This window comes from Ranitomeya variabilis, chromosome 5, assembly GCF_051348905.1.
Source record: "Ranitomeya variabilis isolate aRanVar5 chromosome 5, aRanVar5.hap1, whole genome shotgun sequence".
NCBI lineage: Eukaryota > Metazoa > Chordata > Amphibia > Anura > Dendrobatidae > Ranitomeya > Ranitomeya variabilis.
Genome location: NC_135236.1, coordinates 179066766 through 179092595, shown reverse-complemented (window position 1 = coordinate 179092595; position 25830 = coordinate 179066766). Strand labels below are relative to the sequence as shown.

The 25830-nt window shown below is 43.7% G+C and overlaps 1 protein-coding gene across 1 annotated transcript in view; it reads right to left on the bottom strand.

The window, feature by feature from the left end:
• Window positions 1-1521: 1521 nt before the first annotated feature.
• The window catches only part of STRC (stereocilin), a 177690-nt gene continuing 153381 nt past the window's right edge, over window positions 1522-25830 (bottom strand). The window contains exon 21 of the mRNA XM_077263580.1: window positions 1522-1778. Within this exon, the coding sequence (XP_077119695.1) occupies window positions 1702-1778 (77 nt within the window). The 3' untranslated portion in view covers window positions 1522-1701. The remainder of the gene's footprint in view (window positions 1779-25830) is intronic.

Below are 25830 nucleotides of genomic sequence, written 5' to 3'. Positions count from 1 at the left end.
GGAAAGGGGCCATTTGGATTTTTTTTGGGGGGAGAGAACATATCGCTTTTCTAAAACCTTTTGCTTCCTGTGATGTGGAACTCACCTATATTTCGATTTACAGATAATGGACCTGAGAAGGGACTTGTTTCATGCAGGACAAGTTATAGTTCTTATTGGTAGGATTTTGAGGTATATAACATTTTTTATCACTTTTAAGGCTAGGTTAACATTTATTCTGTGCTCCAAACTTAATACTTACATCGGGGTTTCCATCGAAATCCCCCCAAAAACAAGATTGAGATGCAACTCCCTTTCACGATTTACTATACTGAGACAGAATGAGACATTTTGGACTTTATGTGGACTCTGTTTCAATGGTGTCCCGTCTTTTTAAGCATGTGCAAAACTGATGTTGGCCAGACTTCTGTGCCTTAAGAAGTCCAAAGTGACACCATCTGCCTCATGATGATGATTTTTTTCCATGCCATTTCGTCTGAATCACATTTTTTATTTAGACGGAAACTCTGGCCTAAGTGCTCAGCTTAAGAGCACAGGATGAATGAGAACCACATGACCTTATACTGATTTTTTGAGGGAAGAATTAATTTTTTGTTTGATATTCACTGGAAAGACAGTTTTATTCTATTGGTCAGTATGATTATACCGTTAACAGATTATACAGTTTTTTTGTGTTTTTCTATATTTGAGGAATAACAACATTTTTTTTAATTATGTATACATAGCTCTCAATTTTTGAGGTTTAGAATGTTATAACCAGTATTATTTTTCCAAAACATCCACTTTAAAGAACCACAGTAGTTATTGCTCACATAGCAAAATATATCACCAATCCTATCCTGTAATACTATATCTTCTGCGTTACAAATAGTTAGAACATTATTAAACACCTAGTGGTTCTTAATTATAGTGTCTGTAGTAGTTACTTGGGAACGTATTTGTAGAGGTGCTAGTTGTGATGCATCTGTCTCAACTCCAGTGCCAGAATCTGCTACCTTCCTCTATGGTTGCTGCCCTTAGCTGTGCTCCGTGACGGGTTTCACAAGTTGTATGGCGTTCCTTAGAGATATCATCAACCAAAGCCTTTTAATGCTTAGACTCACATGTGTCTCTGCGTATTGAGCAACCAATGTGCTCAGTTGCTGTGAGCTTTGGAGTTTGCCATCATCTTTTTCTTTCAGCTGCAATCACCTCTGTAAACTTCTGTGATTTCTGCTACTTGTATTTACTGCTTTTTTCAGACCTACTGATTAACCGTTCACTTGCTTTAAGCATAGCAAACTTTTCAGATTTGTTCATACTTCAATGGTGCTGCATCAGTGTATATCTTCTCAATAAACAATCATCTCTGCTACAGCTTATCCCATGGTCCTGGTCCTCACTATTCCATGTGCAATCCAACAATCCCTGCCTGCTATGCCATGGCCTTTGGTCCATGCTAGTGATTACACAAGTGTTGACCTCTGCCACACATTGTTTTCCCAAATTCACATCTCCATCTTGTATTATTTGTCTCCTGAATCTCATGTGACTGTTTTTATTAAACTAATTTCTTTCAAAATACATTAAGAACCACTCACTTACAACTTTATAACTGCATCACCAGTAGAATTTTATTACAAATCCACATGGGACGTATAAGTAACGTTTTACAAAAACATTTCCTAAAGGCGCCAACCAATTAGGTTGGAACATTAGAGTTCAGAGGAGCAATACAAGCAGCACCATAATGTAAAAAGCAGGATGCCAAGAATCAAGTGATCTCACATTGTTCTCGCCTGTAAATAAACATCAGAAAACAGATGTTATCTATAGGAATGCACAGCACAGTTACACTAAAATAACATGTAATACAGTTTTTACTGATGTATTGTAGATACAAAGTATAATCACAATGTAATCAGATCCCTATTTTTCAAATTTCACACGTGTTACCTTACAGTCTTGGCTGAAAGTGCTTGCACACTTGAAATTCTTTCAGAAAATCAAAAATATTTAGAATTGAGAGTCATCAGTGGTTGATAGTATACCTTTTAATGGCTAACTGAAAAGATGGTAACAAATTGCAAGCTTTCGAGACTACTCAGGTCTCTAAATGAGGAATAGACTAAAAGAAATTCTGGAGAATCACATATTTATGCACAACATATTACAGAAAAAAACAAAACATGGATAAGACAGGTTACATGAAGCAAAATTACCATGAGTGATACAGGAAAGATATATATCTTGGTACCGTGTTAGCCAGTAGATAGAAAAATGTTTAGAATTGAGAGTCCTCAGTGGTTGATACCTTTTAATGGCTAACTGAAAAGATGGTAACAAATTGCAAGCTTTCGAGACTACTCAGGTCTGTTCATCAGGCATAGACTAATACAAATTCTGAAGAATCACATATTTATGCACAACATAGCACAGATCAAAAAAAAAAAAAAAAAAAAACATGGATAAGACAGGTGGCATGAAGTTTATCACTCATGGTAATTCTGCTTCATGCCACCTGTCTTAGCCATGTTTTTTTTTTTTTTTTTTTTTGATCTGTGCTATGTTGTGCATAAATATGTGATTCTTCAGAATTTAAAAAACCGTGTGGGAAAATATCTGCGCTGCAGGTGTGTTAAATAAGAATCGCACAGTTTTAAAGAATAATACCACTATTAGTACAAAGGAGAGCTTGATAATATATCCTACACTTACTTTTCACTTACTTAGGTGCAGTGTGTATGGTTATCATGAAGCATCTCCAAGAGGTCCTTTTGGCTTACAGGCAACTTTATCCAGATGTCCACGTCTGGCTTCAATAAATCCGTGTACTTTCCAAAATATGAAATACAAAGGTGTAAACCTGTCCCGGCCGGTGACAGGCACCCGTATTGTATTATGAATAATAGTCAACTCACAGGACGGTAGTGCGCGCTTCCAGTAGCAATTTGCCAACGAGGTGCAGCAGAGCTGCAGGACCTCGCGTGACGTCACAAGCACGTGGGGTATCACGTGACCGGCTAAAAGATGAGTATGGATCGCACCATAGACCAAAAAGCTAGGATTAGCTTTTTGGTCTATGGTGCGATCCATACTCATCTTTTAGCCGGTCACGTGATACCCCACGTGCTTGTGACGTCACGCGAGGTCCTGCAGCTCTGCTGCACCTCGTCGGCAAATTGCTACTGGAAGCGTGCACTACCGTCCTGTGAGTTGACTATTATTCATAATACAATACGGGTGCCTGTCACCGGCCGGGACAGGTTTACACCTTTGTATTTCATATTTTGGAAAGTACACGGATTTATTGAAGCCAGACGTGGACATCTGGATAAAGTTGCCTGTAAGCCAAAAGGACCTCTTGGAGATGCTTCATGATAACCATATACACTGCACCTAAGTAAGTGAAAAGTAAGTGTAGGATATATTATCAAGCTCTCCTTTGTACTAATAGTGGTATTATTCTTTAAAACTGTGCGATTCTTATTTAACACACCTGCAGCGCAGATATTTTCCCACACGGTTTTTTATGTTTGGCTTGTCTTTGCCTTTATTTTTTGAACTATTTGGTAGTTAGTTCTTAATATTTGCTGCAGCAGGCTGAGTGTATATAGTGCAGCGCCCTTATTTATGTTTATTCTTATTCTTCAGAATTTGTATTAGTCTATGCCTGATGAAGAGACCATGAGTGATAAACAGTTATACCCATAAATATTGGACCAGTGCTTAGATAAGGAATGTTTTATTGTGCTCTGATTGGGGTCTGGTTCTGTTGTGATGACCTCATATGGTCTGAGGGGCAAATTCCTTAGTTGATGTAAAGAGATATAAATCCATGCGACACATTCATTCCTGCACTAAGACTATCAAAGGTCATCATCAGTTTATATTCCCATATTCTTCTGTCTCTTTGAGAACCAGACCCCAACAGAACCAGACCCCAATCAGAGGACAATAAAACATTCCTTATCTAAGCACTTGTCCAATATTTATGGACATAACTGTTTATCACTCATGGTAATTCAGCTTCATGTCACCTGTCTTATCCATGTTTTTTTTTCTGTTATATGTTGTGCATAAATATGTGATTCTCCAGAATTTCTTTTAGTCTATGCCTGATGAAGAGACCTGAGTAGTCTTGAAAGCTTGCAATTTGTTACCATCTTTTCAGTTAGCCATTAAAAGGTATCAACCACTGAGGACTCTCAATTCTAAATATGTTTCTATCTACTGGCTAACACGGTTCCAAGATATATATCTTTCCTGTTTCAGAAAATGAAGTAATTCTCCCAGAAATGTAATGTAATTACTCATGTTTTGTTATACACGTTTAATTCCATTGTGTGTATTGTGACAACACAAAAAAAAACACAGCATAAAAGGCAAATTGGACATAATTTCACGCAAACCCCCCAAATTGTTTGCACCTTTCCAAAATAGTGGGTAAATAACTTTGTTTCAAACATGTGATACACCTTGAAACTCACCTGTAGCAAGTAACAGGTGTGGGCAACGTGAAAATCACACCTAAAGCCAGATAAAAAAAGGAGACATTGACTCAATCTTTGCATTGTGTGTATGTGTGTGCCACACCAAGCATGGAGAACAGAAAGAAGAAAAGATAACTATCTGAGAACTTGAGAACCAAAATTGTTGAAAATTATCAACAACCTCAAGGCTACAAGTTCATCTCCAGAGATCTTGATGTTCCTTTGTCCACGGTGCACAACATAATCAAGAAGTTTACAACCCATGGCACTGTAGCAAATCTCCCTGGATGTGGATGGCGGAGAAATATTGATGGTAGTCTGGATGGTAGATAAGCAGCCCCAATGACGTTCCAAAGAAATTCAAGCTGTCCTGCAGGCTCAGGGTGCATCATTGTTAGCGTGAACTATCAGTTGATATTTAAATGAAATGAATGCTATCTCAGGAGACCCAGGAGGACCCCACTGCTAACACAGAGACATAAAATAGCTAGATTGGAGTTTGTCAAAATATACTTGAGTAAGCCAAAATCCTTCGGGGAAAGTACCTCGTAGACAGATGAGACCAAGATAGAGCTTTTTGGTAAAGCACATCATTCTACTGTTTGCCAAAGCATGAGGCCTAAAAAGAAAAGAACACCATACCTACAATCAAATATGACGGAGGTTCAAAGATGTTTTGGGGTTGTTATGCTGCCTCAGCAGTGCCTTGACTGTGTGCAAGGCATCATGAAATCTGAAGATTACCAAATAATTTTTGGTTGCAATGTAATGTCAAGTGTCAGAAAGCTGGGTTTGCGTTCGAGGTCATGGGTTTTTCAGCATGAAAATTACCCACAACATACTTCAAGAAGAACCCAGAAATGGATGGAAACAAAGCACTGGAGAGTTCTGAAGTGGTCAGCAATGAGTCCGGCTCTAAATCCCATTGAACCCCTGTGGAGAGAACTTAAAATTGCTGTTGGGAAAAGGCACCATTCAAATATCAGAGACCTGTAACAGATTTCAAAATAAGAGTGGTCCAAAATTCCAGTTGAGAGATGTAAGAAGCTTGTTGATTGTTATAGGAATTGATTGCAGTTATTTATTCCAAAGGGAATGCAACCAAATATTAAGTTGAGGGTGCCAACAATTTTGTCCGGCCAGTTTTTGTGGTTTTCTGTGAAATGATGTCTAATTTACTTTTAATTCTCTGTTTTTTTGTGTGTTGTTCCCATACACATAAAGGAAATAAACACGTGTATAGCAAAACAAGTGTAATTGCAATAATTTTCTGTGAGAAATACTCAATTTTGGGGAACAATTTCAAGGGTGCCAACACTTTTGGCCATGACTGTACGTGTTAACAACTTTGGAATGCTTTTACATATGCCAGTGATTCTGAAATTGTTTGCTTGTTTATAATGCATTGTACTTTATGTTAGTGGTAAATTTAAGTCTATATGTTTTCTGTCTTTTTATGAAAATATCTGAAAATTGCCAAATATTGTGAAAATTATTATATTTTTAATATTAAAATGTTTACATAGGCACACTACACAAACTAGTTAATAAATAACATACTGTATATCATATGTCTACTTTACATCAACATTATTTTGAAAAAAAACTTTTATTGTAATATGATACTAAAAGGCTTACAAATTTATCAGCAATTTTTCTTTTTTTTTCAGACAAAATGTATATTTTTTAGGGATTCATTCACTTTTGAGGTACCTTTGATGTGCCTGTGTGTCAAAAATCCAAACCAGACACTATTTTATAATCCTCACCACTCATAGTATTGAAAACCCCACTCTGAAAGTTCCTCAACCCACAAGTTTGTTAACCTTTTAGGTGCTTCACAGAAATTAATGCAAAGTAGAATTACCGTACATTTTTTCAACAAAAATGTTGCTTTAGGCTCAATTTTTCATTTTCATAAGGGTAATAAGAAGTAATGGCCCTCAAAATGTGCTACAAAATTTTGACCAAAAGCAGCAATACCCCATATTGTGGTTGGAAACTACTGTTTGGGCATGTGACAGGGCTAGCAAGGGAAGGAGTCCATTTTGACTTTTGGAGCGCACATTTGAAATAGATTAGGGGACTTCTGCCAAAGCAGCACATGCCCCCCAAATTCTGCCAAAGCAACACATGCCCCCCAAAAGGTAAACCCATTTTGAAAATTACACCCCATAAAGAATTCTTCTAGAGGTGTAGTGACCATTAAAAATAATGGTAATGAAAATCAAAAATTACAATTTTCTCCACTAAAAGTTGTTTCAGACCCAAATTTTTCATTTTCACAAAAATAACAAATAATTATTGCGTATTTACTCACAAGATTCTCCCATTTATGGTGGAATAATACTGTAAGGCCGGAATCATACTAGCGTACAATACGGACGAGTGCTATGCGAGAAAACATCGCATAACACTCGCACCAATGTTAATCTATGGGGAAGCTCACATCACCGTTTTTTTTCTCGGGCGTATTCTACGTGCGAGAGAAATCGCAGCATGCTGCGATTTTACGTGTACATAGGCCGAGTCTCGCCAATGCAAGTCTATGGGTGCGATAAAAAATTAGACACCACACAGACCATCAGTGTGACTTACAAGAAATACGCGCACATTTTCCTCATTTCAGCCCAGTGAATCATTAAATTAATTGGGGAAGAGCAGTAAGAAATGTAAAGACATACGCATGTCAAACGGATGTCATACGGATACATAGATACGAAGCAATCTCATAATCGCATTGCAAACGCATTACACACGGATGACCATATGGGGAACATTTGTGCGATTCTATGCAGAGCTCAGAAGATAACCATGCGGTGCCAGAACAGAAGAAACTCCCCACAAGTGACCCTGCTTTAGGCCCGCGTCACACTTAATGTATTAAAAATTTGTCTTATTCTCTCGTCCGAGAGTCGCACAAGTGTTCTCCATATGGTCACCCGTGTGTATTCTGTTTGCAATATGATGATGCGATTTCCTCGCATCTGTGTATCCGTATGACATCCATATGGCATGCGATTTTAACATGAGCTTTTACATACAGCCAGTAGCGTAGTCACCAGGAGCTGCGCTACTGTAACTTTATCAGCGTGTGCACAGCTCGCCGATACAGTTACATTCTGCGGCAGAGCAGGGAGAACCGATCTCCCTGCTCTGCCATGCGGCCTCTATGGGGCCCCTGAGCAGGTTCAGCTGTATCGACTGCATGCCGATACAGCTGACCGAATTGATGAGAGAAGGAGCCTTACGCTCCCTCTACCATCATCCCCCTGTCAGCATCTGATGTCACCGACGCTGACACTGACAGCAGGCGCTTGGAGCAGCGGAGGAGCCAGGAAGAAGAGAGGTGAGTATTTATTTACCGTATTTATTTTTATGGGGCTGCCTTATACTACAGAGTCTGCCTATGGGGTGGGCTGCCTTATTACAGAGTCTGCCTATAGGGAAGGCGCTGCCTTATACTACAGAATCTGCCTATGAGGGGGCTGTCTTACACTACAGAGTCTGCCTATTGGGGCTGCCTCATACTACAGAGTCTGCCTATGGGGGCTGCCTTATACTACAGAGTCTGCCTATGGGGGCTTCCTTATTCTACAGAGTCTGCTTATGGGGGCTGCCTTATACTACCTAGTCTGCCTATGGGTGCTGCCTTGTGCTATAGTCTGCCTATGGGGGCCACCTTGTGCTATAGAGTCACACTTAATGTATTAAAAATCGGTCCGATTCTCTCGGCCGAGAGTCGCACGAGTGTTCTCCATATGGTGATCCGTGTGTAATCCGTTTGCAATACGATGATGCAATTTCCTCGCATCTATGTATCCGTATGACATGTGATTTTAACATGAGCTTTTACATACAGCCAGTAGCGTAAGTACCGAGGGGGCAGTGGCCCCGGGCACCACCCGGATCTACGCTACGGTAACTGTATCAGCATGTGCACAGCATGCCGATACAGTTACATTCTGCGGCAGAGCAGGGAGACTCTATCTCCCTGCTCTGCCACCTGGCCACAATGGGGCCCCTGAGCAGGCAGGGGGCCCAGTGCCAGCAGTGAGCCCCCGCCTATCATCACAGGTTCAGCTGTATCAGCTGCCTGCTGATACAGCTGACCGCAAGGAAAAGGAGCGTTACACTCTCTCTTTAATCATCCCCCTGTCAGCGTCTGATGTCACTGACGCCGACACTGACAGCGGGCGCTCAGAGCAGCGGAGGAGCCAGGAAGAAGAGAGGTGAGTATTTATTTAATTTTATGGGGGCTGCCTTATACTACAGAGTCTGCCTATGGGAGGCTGCCTTATACTACAGAGTCTGCCTATGGGGGGTCTGCCTTATACTGCAGTCTGCCTATGGGGGGTCTGCCTTATACTGCAGTCTGCCTACGGGGGGTTTGCTTTATTACAGAGTCTGCCTAAGGGGGCTGCCTAATACTACAGAGTCTGCCTTTGCGGGGGCTGCCTTATACTACAGAGTCTGCCTATGGGGGGCTGCCTTATTCTACAGAGTCTGCCTATGGAGGGCTGCCTTATACTACAGAGTCTGCCTATGGAGGGGGATACTGCCTTATACTACAGAGTCTGCCTAAGGGGGCTGCCTTATTACAGAGTCTGTCTATGGGAGGCTGCCTTATGCAACAGAGTCTGCCTATGGGGGGCTGCATTATACTACAGAGTCTGCCTATGGGGGTGCTGCCTTATACTACAAAGTCTGCCTATGGGGGCTGCCTTATACTACAGAGTTTGCCTATGGGGGCTACCTTATTACAGAGTCTGCCTATGGGGGCTGCCTTATTACAGAGTCTGCCTATGGGGGGCTGCCTTATGCTACAGAGTCTGCCTATGGGGGCTGCCTTATTGCAGAGTCGGCCTATGGGGGGCTGCCTTATTACAGAGTCTGCCTATGGGGGCTGCCTTATACTACAGAGTCTGCCTATGGGGGCTGCCTTATTAGAGAGTCTGCCTATGGGGGCTGCCTTATTAGAGAGTCTGCCTATGGGGGCTGCCTTATGCTAGAGTCTGCTTATGGGGGCTGCCTTATTACAGAGTCTGCCTATGGGGGCTGCCTTATACTACAGAGTCTGCCTATGAGGGCTGCCTTATACTACAGAGTCTGCCTATGGGGGCTTTCTTATATTACAGAGTCTGCCTATGGAGAGCTACCTTATACTACAGAGTCTGCCCATGGGGGCTTCCTTATACTACAGAGTCTGCCTATGGGTGCTGCCTTGTGCTATAGAGTCTGCCTATAAGGGCTGCCTTATGCTATAGAGTCTGACTATGGGGGCTACCTTATGCTATAGAGTCTGCCTATGGGAGTTGCCTTATGTTATAGAGTCTGCCTATGGGGGTGCATTATACAATATAGAGTAGGCCTATGGGGAGTGCATTATACTATGTGAAGGCCTATGGGGAGTGCATTATACTATGTGGAGGCCTATGGGGAGTGCATTATGCGATACTGAGGACTATCTGGTGCATTATACTATATGGAGGCCTATGGGAAGCGTATTATACTATATACAGTATGCCTATGAGGAATGCATTATATTATAGAGGCCTATGGGGGTGCACTATACTATATGGAGGAATATGGGGAGTGTATTATACTATATGGAGGACTATGGGGAGTGCATTATACTATATTGAAGTCTATCTGGTGCATTATACTATATGGAGGCTATCTAGGGGGCCATCATACAGTGTGGAGATTACAGTTAGGGGGTCATCATACAGTGCTGGATCCATCAAACAGTTTGGGGGCTACAAAGGGGTCAGAATACTGTGTGGGTGGTACTATACAGTGAGGGGGCAGTATACTGTGTATAAAAGAGCATCATACTGTGTATAGGGGAGCTGTACAGGAGGACACTCGGGACATTATTAAATGTAAAGTGGGAACTTACTGTTATAGGGGAACTCAGGTTACTGTGACTGTCAAAGGGGCACAAAGAGGGCATTAATACTTTCTATGGGGCAAAATATGGGCACTGTTTTCTAGGGCACTTGCACCCGGCTTTAGAATTTAGAAGCAGGTGCAGTAATAGCGACACATACGGCAGCAGAGGCTCAGTATAGGGATATCAGCAGGATGAGGAGTTTGTGCAGGTTGGGAATAGATGGTGATGGGGCTGGAATATGAGAAGTGAAATATGTCTTTGTTGCATTCTCTGCAGCCGAGTTGTGGCTGGAAGAAGTTGTCATGTCGGTCTGGGCCAGATGGAAAAGATGGGAAAAATGAATGATTCCATCAGAAAGAACGTCAGCGGTAAGTCACCATCTATAACTGTGCTGTGATCGCTTATATGTTCCGTAGGACTGGTATCTACCACTGACCATATGGCGGTAATATCCATGTTGGTCTTTATATAGAGATTATTTTCAGCAAAAGAGCAGTCATCTGCTGTGGTTTTCCTCCACTATTAGGGTGCGTCACCCAGTTGTAATCAAGGTTACCTGGTTAGGGGCCCATTCAGAAGCTTCGCCCCCCTGAACGAAAACCCCTAGCTACGCCTCTGCATACAACAGTTCTCTGTCATTTACACATCATTTTAAAACGAAATATTCTTCAAAACACACACACACATATATATATACATATATACACTTATCAAAAAAATAAAGGGAACACTAAAATCCCACATCCTAGATATCACTGAATGAAATATTCCAGTTGTAAATTTTTATTCATTACATAGTGGAATGTGCTGAGAACAATAAAACCTAAAAATTATCAAAGTAAATCACAACTAATATCCCACGGAGGTCTGGAGTTGGAATGATGCTCAAAATCAAAGTGGACAATGAAGTTACAGGCTGATCCAACTTCAGTGGAAATGTCTCAAGACAAGGAAATGATGCTCAGTAGTGTGTGTGGCCTCCACGTGCCTGTACGATCTCCCTACAATGCCTGGGCATGCTCCTGATGAGGCGGATGGTCTCCTGAGGGATCTCCTCCCAGACCTGGACTAAAGCAAACACCAACTCCTGGACAGTCTGTGGTGCAACGTAACGTTGGTGGATGGTGCGAGACATGATGTCCCCGATGTGTTCAATCGGATTCAGGTCTGGGGAATGGGCGGGCCAGTCCATAGCTTCAATGCCTTCATCTTGCAGGAACTGCTGACACATTCCAGCCACACGAGGTCTGGCATTGTCCTATATTAGGAGGAACCCAGGGCCAACCGCACCAGCATATGGTCTCACAAGGGGTCTGAGGATCTCATCTTGGTACCTAATGGCAGCCAGGTTGGCTCTGGCGAGCACATGGAGGGCTGTGCGGCTCTCCAAAGAAATGCCACCCCACACCATTACTGACCCACTGCCAAAATGGTCATGCTGAAGGATGTTGCAGGCAGCAAATCGCTCTCCACAGCATCTCCAGACTCTGTCATGTCTGTCACATGTGCTCAGTGTGAACCTGCTTTCATCTGTGAAGAGCACAGGGTGCCAGTGGCGAATTTGCCAATCCCGGTGTTCTGTGGCAAATGCCAAGCATCCTGCACACTATTGGGCTGTGACCACAACCCCCATCTGTGGACGTCAGTCACTCAGACCATCCTCATGGAGTCGGTTTCTAACCGTTTGTGCAGACACATGCACATTTGTGGCCTGCTTGAGGTCATTTTGCAGGGCTCTGGCAGTGCTCCTCCTGTTTCTCCTTGCACAAAGGCTGAGGCAGCGGTCCTGCTGCTGGGTTGTTGCCCTCCTACGGCCCCCTCCACGTCTCCTGGTGTACTGGCATGTCTCCTGGTAGCACCTCCAGCCTCTGGACACTACACTGACAGACACAGCAAACCTGCTTGCCACAGCTCGCATTGATGTGCCATCCTGGATGAGCTGCACTACCTGAGTCCGTCTCGTTCTACCACGAGTGTGAAAGCACAACCAACATTCAAAAGTGACCAAAACATCATCCAGAAAGCATTGGTACTGAGATGTGGTCTGTGGTTCCCACCTGCAGAACCACTCCTTTATTGAGTGTGTCTTGATAATTGCCAATAATTTCCATCTGTTTTCTATTCCATTTGCACACCAGCATGTGAAATTGATTGTCAAACAGTGTTGCTTCCTAAGTGGGTGGACAGTTTGATTTCACAGAAGTTTGTTTTACTTGGAGTTATATTCTGTTGTTTAACCCCTTCACCCCAAAGCCTGTTTTCACCTAAGTGACACGGCCAATTTTTACAATTCTGACCACTGTCACTTTATGAGGTCATAACTCTGAAACGCTTCAACGGATCCTGGTGATTCTGAGATTGTTTTCTCGTGACATATTGTACTTTATGATAGTGGTAAAACTTCTTCGATATGACTTGCATTTATTTGTGAAAAAAACAGAAATTTGTCGAAAATTATGAAAATTTAGCAATTTTCAAATTTTTCGTTTTTATGCCCTTAAATTAGAGAGTTATATCACATAATATAGTTAATAAACAACATTTCCCACATGTCTGCTTTACATCAGCACAATTTTGGAAACATAATTTTTTTTTGTTAGGGAGTTATAAGGGTTAAAAGTTGACCAGCGATTTCTCATTTTTGCAACAAAATTTGCAAAACCATTTTTTTTACGGACCACCTCACACTTGAAGTGACTTTGAGGGGTCTACATGACAGAAAATGTCCAAAAGTGACACCATTCTAAAAACTGCACCCCTCAAGGTACTCTAAACCACATTCAAAAAGTTTATTAACCCTTCAGGTGCTTCACAGGAATTTTTGGAATGTTTAAAAAAAATTGAACATTTAACTTTTTTTTCACAAAATTTTTACTTCAGATCCAATTTGTTTTATTTTACCAAGGGTAACAGGAGAAATTGGACCAAAAAAGTTGTTGTACAATTTGTCCTGAGTACGCCGATACCCCACATGTTAGGGTAAACCATTGATTGGGCACATGGCAGAGCTCGGAAGGGAAGGAGCGCCATTTGACTTTTCAATGCAAAATTGGCTGGAATTGAGATCGGAACCCATGTTGTGTTTGGAGAGCCCCTGACGTGCCTAAACAGTGGAAACCCCCACAAGTGACACCATTTTGGAAAGTAGACCCTCTAAGGAACTAATCTAGATGTGTGGTGAGCACTTTGAACCTCCAAGTGCTTCACAGAAGTTTATAATGTGGAGCCGTAAAAAAAAATTAATATTGCCCCAAATTTTTTATTTTCCCAAGGGTAGCAGGATAAATTGGACCCCAAAAGTTGTTGTGCAATTTGTCCTGAGTACGCTGATACTTCATATATGGGGATAAACCACTGTTTGGGCGCATGGCAGAGCTCGGAAGGGAAGGAGCGCCATTTGACTTTTCAATGCAAAATTGGCTGGAATTGAGATCGGAACCCATGTCGTGTTTGGAGAGCCCCTGACGTGCCTAAACAGTGGAAACCCCCACAAGTGACACCATTTTGGAAAGTAGACCCTCTAAGGAACTAATCTAGATGTGTGGTGAGCACTTTGAACCTCCAAGTGCTTCTCAGAAGTTTATAATGTGGAGCCGTAAAAAAAAATTCATATTAATTTTCACAAAAAATGATATTTTTGCCCCAAATTTTTTATTTTCCCAAGGGTAGCAGGATAAATTGGACCCCAAAAGTTGTTGTGCAATTTGTCCTGAGTACGCTGATACTTCATATATGGGGATAAACCACTGTTTGGGCGCATGGCAGAGCTCGGAAGGGAAGGAGCGCCATTTGACTTTTCAATGCAAAATTGGCTGGAATTGAGATCGGAACCCATGTCGTGTTTGGAGAGCCCCTGACGTGCCTAAACAGTGGAAACCCCCACAAGTGACACCATTTTGGAAAGAAGACCCCCTAAGGAACTTATTTAGATGTGTGGTGAGCACTTTTAACCCCCAGTTGTTTCACTAAAGTTTAGAATGTAGCGCTGTGAAAATCAAAAAATCATTTTTTCTTTCCACAAAATGATGTTTTAGCCCGCAATTTTTTTTCCCCCAAGGGTAACAGGAGAAATTGGACCACAAAAGTTATTGTCCAATTTGTCCTGAGTACGCTGATACCCAATACATTGGGGGGAACCACTGTTTGGGCGCACGGCAGAGCTCGGAAGGGAAGGAGCACCGTTTGAAATGCAGACTTAGATGGATTGGTCTGCAGGTGTCATGTTGCATTTGCAGAGCCCCTGATGTACCTAAACAGTAGAAACCCCCCCACAAGTGACCCCATATTGGAAACTAGACCCCCCACGGAACTTATCTAGATGTGTTGTGAGAACTTTGAACCAACAAGTGTTTCACTACAGTTTATCACGCAGAGCCGTGAAAATAAAAAATATTTTTTTTTCCACGAAAATTATATTTTAGCCCCCACATTTTTATTTTCCCAAGGGTAACAGGAGAAATTGGACAACAAAAGTTGTTGTCCAATTTGTCCTGAGTACGCTGATACCCCATATATGGGGGGGAACCACTGTTTGGGCGCACGGCAGAGCTCGGAAGGGAAGGAGCGCCGTTTGAAATGCAGACTTAGATGGATTGGTCTGCAGGTGTCATGTTGCATTTGCAGAGCCCCTGATGTACCTAAACAGTAGAAACCCCCCACAAGTGACCCCATATTGGAAACTAGACCCCCCACGGAACTTATCTAGATGTGTTGTGAGAACTTTGAACCAACAAGTGTTTCACTACAGTTTATCACGCAGAGCCATGAAAATAAAAAATATTTTTTTTTCCACGAAAATTATATTTTAGCCCCCACATTTTTATTTTCCCAAGGGTAACAGGAGAAATTGGACAACAAAAGTTGTTGTCCAATTTGTTCTGAGTACGCTGATACTTCATATATGGGGATAGACCACTGTTTGGGCGCACGGCAGAGCTCGGAAGGGAAGGAGCGCCGTTTGAAATGCAGACTTAGATGGATTGGTCTGCAGGTGTCATGTTGCATTTGCAGAGCCCCTGATGTACCTAAACAGTAGAAACCCCCCACAAGTGACCCCATATTGGAAACTAGACCCCCCACGGAACTTATCTAGATGTGTTGTGAGAACTTTGAACCCCCAAGTGCTTCACTACAGTTTATAACGCAGAGTGTTGTGAATTTGGTTTCTGGGCTCCCCCGGTGGTTTCTGGTGGTACTGCACTTGTGTGCTTCATCTCCTCTGTTCACCTGTTTCCATCAGGATGTGGGAGTTTTCTATTTAACCTGGCTCCTCAGTCATTTCTATGCCGGCCAACAATGTTACCAGAAGCCTTTCTGTTGCATGTTCCTGCTCCTAGACTACTATCAGCTAAGTTGGACTTGTAGTCCTAAGTTTGTTTTGCATTTTTGTTCCAGTTCTCTGTGATTGATTATTTCTGAGGCTGGAAGCTCTTGTGAGCTGAAATTGCCACTCTGGTGTCATGAGTTGATATTAGAGTCTTAAAGTAATTTCAGGATGGTGTTTTGAAAGGGTGTTCAGCTGACTGTGAAGTTCCCTTTTCTGTCTTCCTACTATCTAGTAAGCGGACCTCAATTTGCTAAACCTATCTTCATACTTCGTATGTCAATTTCCTCTGAAATCACCGACAATATATGTGGGGGCTACTGTCTGCCTTTTGGGGAAAATTTCTCTAGAGGTAAGCCAGGTCTGTATTTTCCTCTGCTAGGGTCAGTCAGTTCTCCGGCTGGCGCTGGGCGTCTAGGGATAAAACGTAGGCACGCTACCCGGCCACTGTTAGTTGTGCGGTAGGTTTAGCTCACAGTCAGCTCGATGTTGTGAAATTGGATTTTGGGCTCCCCCGGTGGCCACTGGTGGAATTGAACTGGTGTGCATCATCCCCTCTGTTCACCTGTTTCCATCAGGATGTGGGAGTCGCTATTTAACCTTGCTCCTCTGTCACTTCCATGCCGGTCAACATTGTAATCAGAAGCCTTTCTGTGCATGTTCCTGCTGCTAGACAACTCCCAGCTAAGTTGGACTTTAGTCCTCGTTTGTTTTTGCATTTTGTTCCAGTTCACAGCTGTAGTTTCGTTTCTGTGTCTGGAAAGCTCTTGTGATCTGAAATTGCCACTCTGATGTTATGAGTTAATACTAGAGTCTTAAAGTAATTTCAGGATGGCGTTTTAATAGGGTTTTCAGCTGACCATGAAAGTGCCCTTTCTGTCTTCCTGCTATCTAGTAAGCGGACCTCAATTTTGCTAAACCTATTTTCATACTACGTTTGTCATTTCATCTAAAATCACCGCCAATATATGTGGGGGCCTCTGTCTGCCTATCGGGGAAATTTCTCTAGAGGTGAGCCAGGACTATATTTTCCTCTGCCAGGATTAGTTAGTCCTCCGGCCGGCGCTGGGCGTCTAGGGATAAAAAACGTAGGCAATGCTACCCGGCTACTGTTAGTTGTGCGGCAGGTTTAGTTCATGGTCAGTTTAGTTTCCATCCTTCCAAGAGCTAGTACTTATGTTTGCTGGGCTATGTTCTCTTGCCATTGAGAACCATAACAGTTTGACCGGCCAAAAAAGGGTTAAATTAATTGACAGAGAAAGGAGAGAAAAGAGAAGTCTGCTGAAGATTTTTTTTTTTTTTTTTTTCCCTTCCCTTCAGTTCTGAGTGTGCTTGTAATTGAATCTCTTGCAAGTCTGCCTATATTGCAGCCTTTCTCTCTCTCTCTCTCCTTCTAATCCTGGAATGGCTCTGTGTTCACCTGTTTAAAATGGATATTCAGAGTTTAGCTGCAGGTTTGAATAATCTCACCACGAAAGTTCAAAATTTACAAGATTTTGTTGTTCATGTTCCTATATCTGAACCTAGAATTCCTTTGCCTGAATTTTTCTCGGGGAATAGATCTTGCTTTCAAAATTTCAAAAATAATTGCAAGTTGTTTTTGTCCCTGAAATCTCGCTCTGCTGGAGATCCTGCTCAGCAGGTCAGGATTATGATTTCCTTGCTCCGGGGCGACCCTCAGGATTGGGCTTTTGCATTGGCTCCAGGGGATCCTGCGTTGCTCAATGTGGATGCGTTTTTTCTGGCCTTGGGGTTGCTTTATGAGGAACCTCAGTTAGAGCTTCAGGCGGAAAAGGCCTTGATGTCCCTATCTCAGGGGCAAGACGAAGCTGAAATATACTGCCAGAAATTCCGTAAATGGGCTGTGCTTACTCAGTGGAATGAGTGCGCCCTGGCAGCGAATTTCAGAGAGGGTCTCTCTGATGCCATTAAGGATGTTATGGTGGGGTTCCCTGTGCCTGCGGGTCTGAATGAGTCCATGACAATGGCTATCCAGATCGATAGGCGTCTGCGGGAGCGCAAACCTGTGCACCATTTGGCGGTGTCTACTGAGAAGACGCCAGAGAATATGCAATGTGATAGAATTCTGTCCAGAAGTGAACGGCAGAATTTAAGACGAAAAAATGGGTTGTGCTTCTATTGCGGTGATTCAACTCATGTTATATCAGCATGCTCTAAGCGTACTAAGAAGCTTGATAAGTCTGTTTCAATTGGCACTTTACAGTCTAAGTTTATTCTATCTGTGACCCTGATTTGTTCTTTATCATGTATTACCGCGGATGCCTATGTCGACTCTGGCGCCGCTTTGAGTCTTATGGATTGGTCCTTTGCCAAACGCTGTGGGTATGATTTGGAGCCTCTTGAAACTCCTATACCCCTGAAGGGGATTGACTCCACCCCATTGGCTAGTAATAAACCACAATACTGGACACAAGTAACTATGCGGATTAATCCGGATCATCAGGAGCTTTCTTGTGCTGTATAACCTACATGATGTGTTGGTGCTTGGATTGCCATGGCTGCAATCTCATAACCCAGTCCTTGACTGGAAAGCTATGTCTGTGTTAAGCTGGGGATGTAAGGGGACGCATGGGGACGTACCTGTGGTTTCCATTTCATCATCTATTCCCTCTGAGATTCCTGAATTCTTGACTGAATATCGTGACGTTTTTGAAGAACCTAAGCTTGGTTCATTACCTCCGCACCGGGAGTGCGATTGTGCCATAGATTTGATTCCGGGTAGTAAATACCCTAAGGGTCGTTTATTTAATCTGTCTGTGCCTGAACATGCTGCTATGCGAGAATATATAAAGGAGTCCTTGGAAAAGGGACATATTCGTCCTTCGTCATCTCCCTTAGGAGCCGGTTTTTTCTTTGTGGCTAAGAAAGATGGCTCTTTGAGGCCGTGTATTGATTATCGGCTTTTGAATAAAATCACGGTTAAATATCAATATCCGTTGCCACTGCTGACTGATTTGTTTGCTCGCATAAAGGGGGCCAAGTGGTTCTCTAAGATAGATCTCCGTGGGGAGTGGAAGACCGCATTTAATACGCCCGAGGGCCACTTTGAGTATTTGGTGATGCCTTTTGGTCTTTCAAATGCCCCTTCAGTCTTTCAGTCCTTTATGCATGACATTTTCCGTGATTATTTGGATAAATTTATGATTGTGTATCTGGATGATATTTTGATTTTTTCGGATGACTGGGACTCTCATGTCCAGCAGGTCAGGAGGGTTTTTCAGGTTTTGCAGTCTAATTCCTTGTGTGTGAAGGGTTCTAAGTGCGTTTTTGGGGTTCAAAAGATTTCCTTTTTGGGATATATTTTTTCCCCCTCTTCCATCGAGATGGATCCTGTCAAGGTTCAGGCTATTTGTGATTGGACGCAACCTTCTTCTCTTAAGAGTCTTCAGAAATTTTTGGGCTTTGCTAACTTTTATCGTCGATTTATTGCTGGTTTTTCTGATGTTGTTAAACCATTGACTGATTTGACTAAGAAGGGTGCTGATGTTGCTGATTGGTCCCCTGCTGCTGTGGAGGCCTTTCGGGAGCTTAAGCGCCGCTTTTCTTCCGCCCCTGTGTTGCGTCAGCCTGATGTTGCTCTTCCTTTTCAGGTTGAGGTCGACGCTTCTGAAATCGGAGCTGGGGCGGTTTTGTCGCAGAGAAGTTCCGATTGTTCCGTGATGAGACCTTGTGCCTTTTTCTCGCGTAAATTTTCGCCCGCCGAGCGGAATTATGATGTTGGGAATCGGGAGCTTTTGGCCATGAAGTGGGCTTTTGAGGAGTGGCGTCATTGGCTTGAGGGGGCTAGACATCAGGTGGTGGTATTGACTGACCACAAAAATCTAATTTATCTTGAGTCCGCCAGACGCCTGAATCCTAGACAGGCGCGCTGGTCGTTGTTTTTCTCTCGGTTTAATTTTGTGGTGTCCTACCTGCCGGGTTCTAAGAATGTTAAGGCGGATGCCCTTTCTAGGAGTTTTGAGCCTGACTCCCCTGGTAACTCTGAACCTACAGGTATCCTTAAGGATGGAGTGATATTGTCTGCCGTTTCTCCAGACCTGCGGCGGGCCTTGCAGGAGTTTCAGGCGGATAGACCTGATCGTTGCCCACCTGGTAGACTGTTTGTTCCTGATGATTGGACCAGTAAAGTCATTTCTGAGGTTCATTCTTCTGCGTTGACAGGTCATCCTGGAATCTTTGGTACCAGGGATTTGGTGGCAAGGTCCTTCTGGTGGCCTTCCCTGTCTCGAGATGTGCGAGGCTTTGTACAGTCTTGTGACGTTTGTGCTCGGGCCAAGCCTTGTTGTTCTCGGGCTAGTGGATTGTTGTTGCCCTTGCCTATCCCGAAGAGGCCCTGGACGCACATCTCGATGGATTTTATTTCGGATCTTCCTGTTTCTCAGAAGATGTCTGTCATCTGGGTGGTGTGTGACCGTTTCTCTAAGATGGTCCATTTGGTTCCCCTGCCTAAGTTGCCTTCTTCTTCCGAGTTGGTTCCTCTGTTTTTTCAAAATGTGGTCCGTTTGCATGGTATTCCGGAGAATATCGTTTCTGACAGAGGAACCCAATTCGTGTCTAGATTTTGGCGAGCATTCTGTGCTAGGATGGGCATAGATTTATCTTTCTCGTCTGCTTTCCATCCTCAGACTAATGGCCAGACCGAGCGGACGAATCAGACCTTGGAGACATATTTGAGGTGTTTTGTGTCTGCAGATCAGGATGATTGGGTTGCTTTTTTGCCTTTAGCGGAGTTTGCCCTCAATAATCGGGCCAGCTCTGCCACCTTGGTGTCTCCTTTTTTCTGTAATTCGGGGTTTCATCCTCGATTTTCTTCTGGTCAGGTGGAATCTTCGGATTGTCCTGGAGTGGATGCTGTGGTGGAGAGGTTGCATCAGATTTGGGGGCAGGTAGTGGACAATTTGAAGTTGTCCCAGGAGAAGACTCAGCTTTTTGCCAACCGCCGGCGTCGGGTTGGTCCTCGGCTTTGTGTTGGGGACTTGGTGTGGTTGTCTTCTCGTTTTGTCCCTATGAGGGTTTCTTCTCCTAAGTTTAAGCCTCGGTTCATCGGCCCGTACAAGATATTGGAGATTCTTAACCCTGTGTCCTTCCGTTTGGACCTCCCTGCATCTTTTTCTATTCATAATGTTTTTCATCGGTCATTGTTGCGCAGGTATGAGGTACCGGTTGTGCCTTCCGTTGAGCCTCCTGCTCCGGTGTTGGTTGAGGGCGAGTTGGAGTACGTTGTGGAAAAAATCTTGGACTCCCGGGTTTCCAGACGGAAACTCCAGTATCTGGTCAAATGGAAGGGATACGGTCAGGAGGATAATTCTTGGGTGACTGCCTCTGATGTTCATGCCTCCGATCTGGTCCGTGCCTTTCATAGGGCTCATCCTGATCGCCCTGGTGGTTCTGGTGAGGGTTCGGTGCCCCCTCCTTGAGGGGGGGGTACTGTTGTGAAATTGGATTTTGGGCTCCCCCGGTGGCCACTGGTGGAATTGAACTGGTGTGCATCATCCCCTCTGTTCACCTGTTTCCATCAGGATGTGGGAGTCGCTATTTAACCTTGCTCCTCTGTCACTTCCATGCCGGTCAACATTGTAATCAGAAGCCTTTCTGTGCATGTTCCTGCTGCTAGACAACTCCCAGCTAAGTTGGACTTTAGTCCTCGTTTGTTTTTGCATTTTGTTCCAGTTCACAGCTGTAGTTTCGTTTCTGTGTCTGGAAAGCTCTTGTGATCTGAAATTGCCACTCTGATGTTATGAGTTAATACTAGAGTCTTAAAGTAATTTCAGGATGGCGTTTTAATAGGGTTTTCAGCTGACCATGAAAGTGCCCTTTCTGTCTTCCTGCTATCTAGTAAGCGGACCTCAATTTTGCTAAACCTATTTTCATACTACGTTTGTCATTTCATCTAAAATCACCGCCAATATATGTGGGGGCCTCTGTCTGCCTATCGGGGAAATTTCTCTAGAGGTGAGCCAAGACTATATTTTCCTCTGCCAGGATTAGTTAGTCCTCCGGCCGGCGCTGGGCGTCTAGGGATAAAAAACGTAGGCAACGCTACCCGGCTACTGTTAGTTGTGCGGCAGGTTTAGTTCATGGTCAGTTTAGTTTCCATCCTTCCAAGAGCTAGTACTTATGTTTGCTGGGCTATGTTCTCTTGCCATTGAGAACCATAACAGCTCGAGTTCCCATCTTCCAAGAGCTAGTCCTTTTTGTATGCTTTACTATGTTCTCTTGCCATTGAGAACCATGACAGTTTGGCCGGCCAAGGGTTAAAATAATTGGCAGAAGAAAGGAGAGAAAAGAACCCTGCAGAGAATTTTTTTTTTTTTCCTGAGTTTGCTCATTAGTTGATTCACTTGCATCTCTGCTTACTGCAGCCTTCGTCTCTCTCTCCTTCTAATCCTTGAATGGTTCTGATTTCACCTGATTAATATGGATCCTCAGAGTTTAGCTACAGGTTTGGATAATCTCGCTGTGAAGGTTCAAAGTTTACAGGATTTTGTTATTCATGCTCCTATATCTGAACCTAGAATTCCTTTACCTGAATTTTTCTCCGGGGATAGATCTCGCTTCCAGAATTTCAAACATAATTGTAAATTATTTTTGTCTCTGAGATCTCGCTCCGCTGGAGATCCTGCACAGCAGGTCAGGATTGTAATTTCCTTGCTCCGGGGCGACCCTCAGGACTGGGCATTTGCTTTGGCACCAGGGGATCCTGCGTTGCTCAGTGTGGATGCGTTTTTCCTGGCTTTGGGGTTGCTTTATGAGGAACCTCATTTGGAGATTCAGGCTGAAAAAGCCTTAATGGCCCTGTCTCAAGGGCAGGATGAGGCTGAAATATACTGCCAAAAATTTCGTAAGTGGTCTGTGCTTACTCAGTGGAATGAGTGCGCCCTGGCGGCGAATTTCAGAGAGGGTCTCTCTGATGCCATTAAGGATGTTATGGTGGGGTTCCCTGTGCCTACAGGTCTGAATGAGTCCATGACAATGGCTATTCAGATTGATCGGCGTTTGCGGGAGCGCAAACCTGTGCACCATTTGGCAGTGTCTACTGAGAAGGCGCCAGAGATTATGCAATGTGATAGAATTCTGTCCAGAAGCGAACGACAGAATTTTAGGCGAAAAAATGGGTTATGCTTCTATTGTGGTGATTCAACTCATGTTATATCAGCATGCTCTAAACGTACTAAGAAGGTTGATAAGTCTGTTTCAATTGGCACTTTACAGTCTAAGTTTATTCTATCTGTGACCCTGATTTGCTCTTTATCGTCTATTACCGCGGACGCCTATGTCGACTCTGGCGCCGCTTTGAGTCTTATGGATTGGTCCTTTGCCAAATGCTGTGGGTTTGATTTAGAGCCTCTGGAAGTTCCTATACCTCTGAAGGGTATTGACTCCACGCCATTGGCTAGTAATAAACCACAATACTGGACACAAGTAAATATGCGTATTAATCCGGATCACCAGGAGATTATTCGCTTCCTTGTGTTGTATAATCTACATGATGTGTTGGTGCTTGGATTGCCATGGCTGCAATCTCATAACCCAGTCCTCGACTGGAAAGCAATGTCTGTGTTAAGCTGGGGATGTCAGGGGACTCATGGGGGCGTACCTTTGGTTTCCATTTCGTCATCTATTCCCTCTGAGATTCCGGAATTTTTATCTGATTATCGTGACGTTTTTGAGGAGCCTAAAATTGGTTCACTACCTCCGCACAGAGAGTGCGATTGTACTATAGATCTGATTCCGGGCAGTAAGTTTCCAAAGGGTCGTTTATTTAATCTATCTGTGCCTGAACATGCTGCTATGCGGGAATATATTAAGGAGTCCTTGGAAAAGGGACATATTCGTCCTTCGTCATCTCCCTTAGGAGCCGGTTTTTTCTTTGTATCTAAAAAAGATGGCTCTTTGAGGCCGTGTATTGATTATCGGCTTTTGAATAAAATCACGGTTAAATATCAGTATCCTTTGCCACTGCTTACTGATTTGTTTGCTCGAATAAAGGGGGCCAAGTGGTTCTCTAAGATTGATCTTCGTGGGGCGTATAATTTAGTGCGAATTAAGCAGGGGGATGAGTGGAAAACCGCATTTAATACGCCTGAGGGCCATTTTGAGTATTTAGTAATGCCTTTTGGTCTTTCAAATGCCCCTTCAGTCTTTCAGTCCTTTATGCATGACATTTTCCGTGAATATTTGGATAAATTTTTGATTGTGTATCTGGATGATATTTTGATTTTTTCAGATGACTGGGACTCTCATGTCCAACAGGTCAGGAGGGTTTTTCAGGTTTTGCGCTCTAATTCCTTGTGTGTAAAGGGTTCTAAGTGCGTTTTTGGGGTTCAAAAGATTTCGTTTTTGGGGTACATTTTTTCCCCCTCTTCCATTGAGATGGACCCTGTCAAGGTTCAGGCTATTTGTGATTGGACGCAACCCTCTTCTCTTAAGAGCCTTCAGAAGTTTTTGGGCTTTGCTAATTTTTATCGTCGATTTATAACTGGTTTTTCTGATGTCGCTAAACCGTTGACTGATTTGACTAAGAAGGGTGCTGATGTTGCTGAGTGGTCCCCTGCTGCTGTGGAGGCCTTTCGGGAGCTTAAGCGCCGCTTTTCTTCCGCCCCTGTATTGCGTCAGCCTGATGTTACTCTTCCTTTTCAGGTTGAGGTCGACGCTTCAGAAATCGGAGCTGGGGCGGTTTTGTCGCAGAAAAGTTCCGACTGCTCCGTGATGAGACCTTGTGCGTTCTTTTCTCGTAAGTTTTCGCCCGCTGAGCGAAATTATGATATTGGTAATCGGGAGCTCTTGGCTATGAAGTGGGCTTTTGAGGAGTGGCGTCATTGGCTTGAGGGGGCTAGACATCAGGTGGTGGTATTGACCGACCACAAGAATTTGATTTATCTTGAGTCCGCCAGGCGCCTGAATCCTAGACAGGCGCGCTGGTCGTTATTTTTCTCTCGGTTTAATTTTGTGGTTTCTTACCTACCGGGTTCTAAAAATGTGAAGGTGGATGCCCTTTCTAGGAGTTTTGAGCCTGATTCCCCTGGTAATTCTGAACCTACAGGTATCCTTAAGGATGGAGTGATATTATCTGCTGTTTCCCCAGATTTGCGACGGGTCTTGCAGGAGTTTCAGGCGGATAGACCTGATCGTTGCCCGCCTGGTAGATTGTTTGTTCCTGATGATTGGACCAGTAGAGTCATCTCGGAGGTCCATTCTTCTGCGTTAGCAGGTCATCCTGGAATCTTTGGTACCAGGGATTTGGTGGCTAGGTCCTTCTGGTGGCCTTCCCTGTCGCGAGATGTGCGAGGTTTTGTGCAGTCTTGTGATGTTTGTGCTCGGGCCAAGCCTTGTTGTTCTCGGGCTAGTGGATTGTTGTTATCCTTGCCTATTCCGAAGAGGCCTTGGACTCACATCTCCATGGATTTTATTTCTGATCTCCCTGTTTCTCAGAAGATGTCTGTCATCTGGGTGGTGTGTGACCGTTTCTCTAAGATGGTCCATTTGGTTCCCTTGCCTAAATTGCCTTCTTCAACCGAGCTGGCTCCTCTGTTTTTTCAAAATGTGGTGCGCTTGCATGGTATTCTGGAGAATATCATTTCTGACAGGGGAACCCAATTCGTGTCTAGATTTTGGCGAGCGTTCTGTGCTAGGATGGGCATTGATTTGTCTTTTTCGTCTGCTTTCCACCCTCAGACTAATGGCCAGACCGAGCGAACTAATCAGACCTTGGAGACTTATTTGAGGTGTTTTGTGTCTGCGGATCAGGATGATTGGGTTGCCTTTTTGCCCTTGGCGGAGTTTGCCCTCAATAATCGGGCTAGTTCTGCCACCTTGGTTTATCCTTTCTTCTGTAATTCGGGGTTTCATCCTCGTTTCTCTTCCGGTCAGGTGGAGTTTTCGGATTGTCCTGGAGTGGATGCTGTGGTGGAGAGGTTGCATCAGATTTGGGGGCATGTGGTGGACAATTTGAAGTTGTCCCAGGAGAAGACTCAGCATTTTGCCAACCGCCGTCGTCGTATTGGTCCTCGTCTTTGTGTTGGGGACTTGGTGTGGTTATCTTCTCGTTTTGTCCCTATGAAGGTTTCTTCTCCTAAGTTTAAGCCTCGGTTCATCGGCCCGTACAAGATATTGGAGAT